We start from the raw sequence: 6,000 nt of genomic DNA, 5'->3' as shown, positions 1-6,000 counted from the left end.
CCTTGACCCGGCTGGGCAGTGCCGGGCCAGGGCAGAGCCGCGCCCAGGATGAACCGTGACAGTCTGGGCCGTGCCCTGTCTGTGACGTGCCCAGACCGAGCCGAGCCGTGCGGGGCGGTGCCGTGTCTGGACCGCGCCCTGTCTGTGCCGTGCCATTCCTGGACCGAGCCGTGCCGTGCCGTGCCCTGGCTGTACCCGGGCCGAGCCGAGCCGTGCGGGGCCTTGCCCTGTCTGTGCCGTACCCGGACCGTGCCCTGTCTGTACCGTGCCATACCCGGGCCGAGCCGAGCCGTGCGGGGCCGTGCAGTGTCTCTCCCATTCCCGGACCGTGCCCTGTCTGTCCCGTGCCATACCCGGGCCGGGCCGGGCCGTGCGGGGCGGTGCCGTACCCAGACCGTGCCCTGTCTGTGCCGTGCCATACCCGGGCCGGGCCGGGCCGTGCGGGGCGGTGCCGGCCGGGCGGGCGGAGGGCTCTGCCGGCCAATGGCTCGGTCGCGGGCAGCCCAGCCCAGCCCAGCAGGTGGAGCGGCTCCGGCTCCATGTGCGCGACTGGAGGCGGCCCCGGTGCCGGTCCCGCCTCGCCGCTCCCCGGGCGCGCAGCGAGCGAGCGGCTCCGTCCTGCCGGGGCGGCGGCTCCGGGGCCGCTCTCCGCGATGGCTTTCGCCAATTTCCGCCGCATCCTGCGCCTCTCCGCCTTCGAGAAGCGCCGCTCCAGGGAATACGAGCACGTCCGCCGCGACCTGGACCCCGGCGAGGTGTGGGAGGTGGTGGGCGAGCTGGGAGATGGAGCCTTCGGCAAAGTCTACAAGGTGAGAGCTCCGAGGGCTCCGGGAGCAGCCGCGGGGCCGCCGCTCCGGCACGGCGGGGTCGGCTCCGCATCCCGTTAGCCGGGATGGGCACGGCTGGGCTGGGCTGGGATCGCAGCGCTCCGGGGAGGAAGGGGAAAGGAGGGCGAAAAGCTTCCTGCTTTTTTTATTTCTTGCCTTTTTTTACCTTTTTTTTTTTTTTTTTTACTTATTTTTTGTGGGTTTTGGGGTGTTTTTCTGTTTTGGGGGTGTTTTTTTTCTGTTTGTTTCTCTTTTTTGGGGTTTTGTTTTCGGTTTTTTGTTTTGTTTTGGTTAGTTTTGTTTTGTTTTTGTTGTCGTTGTTTTTGAGGTTTTTTAATTTTTTTTTTGGGGGGGGGGGGTGTTTGTTTTATTTTTGTCGCCCCGAATCGCCCCGTTTTCAGAGCGATGCTTTTGTGAGCAGCCCCCGGCGCTCCCTGCCAAGCCCGCCGGTGCAATGAATGGAGGGAGGGAGGTTTCTTGGAAGTCGGCGCTTCCAGGGCTGCCTCCAAGTGTTTCCCGAGCCCCCGGCGCTCACAGGGGATTTGTATCCCCGCCGCTGCTGCCGGCAGGAAAAGCTCGGGAGGGCCGCAGGAGCCGGCTCCGTGCTGTGAATGTTTAACCCCGGCTTTAGGGACGGGGGCTTGGAGGAGCAAAGATCCCCCGGACTTTGCTCTCCAAAGCAGCGCTGTCCCTGCCGTGTCCTGGCAGGGGACGGGTTTGGGGTGCAGGAGCAGCCCCGGGACCCGCAGGACCCTGAACACACCTGTGTGACGGGAGCCGCTCGGAACGGGGATGGGAATGGGAATCGCCTCTCGGGCACCGGGGCTGGATGGCCTCCTTAGATCACCTGAGAAGGCATTGCCTTTGGAAAAATGAGAAATAAACAGGGCAGGAAGGGAGGCAGGTGACTGCGGGTCAGGACAGGGGGATTTCGTGTTTATTTCTCATCTCTGTCACGGTATTTGACAGAAACTCTAAAAAACTGAGTGCTAAATACCCATTTTTAGTGAAGGATCCTATCCTCTAATAAAACACAGTTCCTAAAAATGATATTTAAATCCCTTCTCCATTTATCCTTCCGAAAGCAGCATCAGTAGAAATTCTGTTGCCATTCTGCTCTGTGAGGTGCATTGGAGACACGTTTATGTGTAGCAACACTCACTCGTAGATGATTCCGTGCTTTTATTTGCTCAAGTTTCTCAAACAGCGACAGGAGCCAGGTAAACAGTGTAAAATAACTTCAGTGGCCTCTGAGAGAAAGGAAAATTTAAATAATTATTTAAATGCTTTCTATTTAAAACATGTATAATGTACCCAAAGTAGGTGACTTAGAGAATAAAGCTGCTTTAGAGGTGGCTGGTTTGGTTTTTAGCCTGAATGCCTCAGTTATTAACCCCAGCCTCACAAGAAAAGCATTGTCAGAGTAACTTTATTACTGTAGGTAAAGAATGTCAGCCTGTCAGGCAATAACAGCTCATCCCCATTTTGACACAAATTAGAATGAAAATGTCCCAGTGGACACCGTGTGTTTACAACCAGAAGTTGTAAACCTTCTGGAATATTCAGGCAAATTTTTGCTTTTGGGGAGTTTTAACCCTGTCAGGCAGGGTGGGGTTTAACATCGTGCCAGAAATCAAAGGGTTACTTTATTGTATTTAGCAACATTTTACTTCACCATTGCTTTGATGTCTTCTCCACCTGTTCTCCATTCCATCTGGCAAAAGGTCATGGCTGGATTTGGAATTCTCATCCAAGAGTTTGTTCATTTAAAAACCCCAAATTATTTGGGGGTGCTGTGCTATAAATCCTTATTTTAGGATCATAAATCCTTATTTTATAATTATTAACAATCCTTATAAATACTTATTTTAGGATTAATAACCAGAGACACATTTTCCCTTCACCTAAAGTGTTTTTTTTTGTTGTCTCCTTTTGCTCTTTTATATCTGGGGTGGGGATGAGTGTAAGGTGGGATGTGAAAGAAGGGGTTTGCCCTCTTGTGCTGCTCAGAGGCCAAAAAATCAGCTTAAAACTCACCACAAAATCAGCTGAATAACCCCCCAAAAATTTCAGAATAACCCCCCAAAAATTTCAGAATAACCCACCAAAACCACAGCAGCTGAATAACCCCCCTGTGCTCCAGGAGAGCGGCGGCACCCAAAATTCAGAGAACAACTTGAATCATTCTCTTGACCCTAAAATCAATTTAATTTTCTCACTGAAGGCACTGCCTGGAGCGAGGCTGAGTGTCTGCAGGGCCCCGAGGTTTCCAGGATGTTGGAGTGAGTTCCTGCCCATTTTCCAGCCCTTTTCCACGCCCGGAAGCGTGGGGAGGTGACGGAATCCTGAGCTGCATCCTGCCCCGTGTGCCATCTGCTGTGTCCCCTTGGAAAGGGCTGAGCAGGGCTTTGTTCTCTGGGCACTCAGACCTGGCACAGGCTGAGGTGTGGAGAGATGGAAACATGGGCTGGGTTTGGGTTGGGAGGATTTGGGTTTATGGGGCTGGGCGTGAGCAGGGCTCGGGGATTTGGGGTATTCCTGCCCTGTGGGATCCTGTCTGGAGCTCAGACAAAGCTGAGCTGGCTTCTCACAGTGTTTCCAAAAGTAGGACAGGCTGCATTTAAATACTCATTAATTAAAAAGAATGAAATTTATAGTGGAGTCTGGATCCTACGCGGCAGACCTAAAAAACCTGCGGCCAGCAGAAACTGGGCCTGGGATTTCCCTGTTTTTATAGAAAGTCTTTTTGCAGCAAAAGAGGATCTGCCTGCATGAGGAACCAGTTGAACAGAGGGCAATGAAGCTGAAAAGTACAAGGGGGTGGGGAGGAAATGTTCCTTTCTAGCTCCTATTCTGTGAATGCCGTGGCCTTGGCAAGGCCAGGGGTGCACTGAGGACAGGGTGGCAGCCCAAAGGTGACCAAGCTTTGGCACCACCTCATCCAAAGCTTGTTAAATGGACGATCCTAAATCCAATAGTCAGGATCTGTGGTCAGTGGGAAGGCTCCAGCCCACCCAGGGTTGGGGTCTGTAAAGTTCCTCAGACTTCCCAAGCTGCCTTAGAAGAAAAACAGAGTTACTTTCCTGGAAAGACACCTAAAATACTGTTTATAAACCCAGAGGATCTGTGCTGCCACTTCAGAAAAGAAACAAGCAGAGTTATTTTCCTGGAAAAACATCTAAGATAGCACCCATAAACCCAGAGGATCTGTGTTGCCACTTCAGGAAAGAAAAGAAAAAGGCAGAGTTATTCTCCTGGAAAAACACCTAAAATACTGCTTATAAACCCAGAGAATCTGTGTTGCCACTTTGGAAAAGACAAGAAAAGAGAAAAAAGCAGAGTTATTCTGGGAAAACACCTAAGATAGCACCCATAAACCCAGAGGATGTGTGCTGCCGCTCCAGAGCCGTCATCGTTGGAGGCACAAGTGGCAGTGGCAACCCCTGGGCTCTCAGGGAAGATGCTCAGGGTGGAACCAGCAGTGCAGGAGCCCCTGCATCCCCTCTCAGCCCTGCAAACCGAGCGTTCCCTGCCCTGTTAATGCCCCCAGGAAGGGATAACCCCATGTTAATGCCCCCAGGAAGGGATGCCCATGTGGGCATGGGCAGCTCCTGGCTTGCAGGGGCTCCTCTGGCTGCTGGGGCACGGCCTGAGCCCCCCTGCCTTTCCCTGGGGATTGTTTCCCCCTGCTTTTCCCTGGGGATTGTTTCCCCCTGCTTTTCCCTGGGCATTGTTTCCCCTGCCTTCCCCTGGGGATTGTTTCCCCCTGCCTTTCTCCTGGGGATTGTTTCCCCCTGCTTTTCCCTGGGGATTGTTTCCCCCTGCCTTTCCCTGGGGATTGTTTCCCCCTGCCTTTCTCCTGGGGATTGTTCTGGGGCCAGAGCCCCCTGCCTTTCTCCTGGGGATTGTTTCCCCTGCCTTTCCCTGGGGATTGTTTCCCCTGCCTTTCCCTGGGGATTGTTTCCCCCTGCTTTTCCCTGGGGATTGTTTCCCCTGCCTTTCTCCTGGGGATTGTTTCCCCCTGCCTTTCTCCTGGGGATTGTTTCCCCCTGCTTTTCCCTGGGGATTGTTTCCCCCTGCCTTTCCCTGGGGATTGTTTCCCCTGCTTTTCCCTGGGGATTGTTTCCCCCTGCCTTTCTCCTGGGGATTGTTTCCCCCTGCCTTTCCCTGGGGATTGTTTCCCCCTGCTTTTCCCTGGGGATTGTTTCCCCTGCCTTTCCCTGGGGATTGTTTCCCCTGCCTTTCCCTGGGGATTGTTTCCCCCTGCCTTTCCCTGGGGATTGTTTCCCCTGCTTTTCCCTGGGGATTGTTTCCCCCTGCTTTTCCCTGGGGATTGTTTCCCCCTGCTTTTCCCTGGGGATTGTTTCCCCTGCCTTTCTCCTGGGGATTGTTTCCCCCTGCTTTTCCCTGGGGATTGTTTCCCCTGCCTTTCCCTGGGGATTGTTTCCCCTGCCTTTCCCTGGGGATTGTTTCCCCCTGCCTTTCCCTGGGGATTGTTTCCCCCTGCCTTTCTCCTGGGGATTACTTCCCCCTGCCTTTCCCTGGGGATTGTTTCCCCTGCCTTTCTCCTGGGGATTGTTTCCCCCTGCCTTTCCCTGGGGATTGTTTCCCCTGCCTTTCTCCTGGGGATTGTTTCCCCTGCCTTTCTCCTGGGGATTGTTTCCCCTGCCTTTCTCCTGGGGATTGTTTCCCCCTGCCTTTCCCTGGGGATTGTTTCCCCTGCCTTTCTCCTGGGGATTGTTTCCCCCTGCTTTTCCCTGGGGATTGTTTCCCCCTGCCTTTCCCTGGGGATTGTTTCCCCCTGTGTCTCTCCCAGGGATTGTTTTGGTGCTCCTGAGAAGCGCTATCTGCCCTGCCCAGGGCTGCCCATGGGGACAGTGGCTCCGATAAGGCAGGGTGGGGACAGGCTGCCCTGGGGGGTTATTCACTGCATCCCTGCAAATCGCCTGCACACAGCTCCATCCCCGCTCAGCAGCGCCTCTTTTGTGCCCTGGGTGTCCTCTCCCCTCCAAAAAAAGGCGAGTTTTGGGTTATCTGATGTGCTGAGTGCTATCGGTGCTGTGCATGCTGCGGGCTGGAAATGTGGCTTTGAAGAAGGGGTCATGAAAGGCTGATTGTTGGGTGGTGCAGCTGCTGCAGCAGCACTGGGGCTGTTTGTGGGCACCAGGGTGGC

At 54.4% G+C, this 6,000-nt stretch overlaps 1 protein-coding gene across 1 annotated transcript in view; it reads left to right on the top strand.

Annotated features, from left to right (window-relative positions):
- The first annotated feature begins 627 nt into the window (after positions 1–627).
- Positions 628–6,000, top strand: part of STK10 (serine/threonine kinase 10) — a 42,056-nt gene continuing 36,683 nt past the window's right edge. Inside the window, exon 1 of the mRNA XM_058815204.1 lies at positions 628–809. Within this exon, the coding sequence (XP_058671187.1) occupies positions 654–809 (156 nt within the window). The 5' untranslated portion in view covers positions 628–653. The remainder of the gene's footprint in view (positions 810–6,000) is intronic.

The sequence above is a fragment of the Ammospiza caudacuta genome, chromosome 16 (genome assembly GCF_027887145.1).
Source record: "Ammospiza caudacuta isolate bAmmCau1 chromosome 16, bAmmCau1.pri, whole genome shotgun sequence".
Classification (NCBI taxonomy): domain Eukaryota; kingdom Metazoa; phylum Chordata; class Aves; order Passeriformes; family Passerellidae; genus Ammospiza; species Ammospiza caudacuta.
This window is presented reverse-complemented; position numbering and strand designations above follow the sequence as displayed.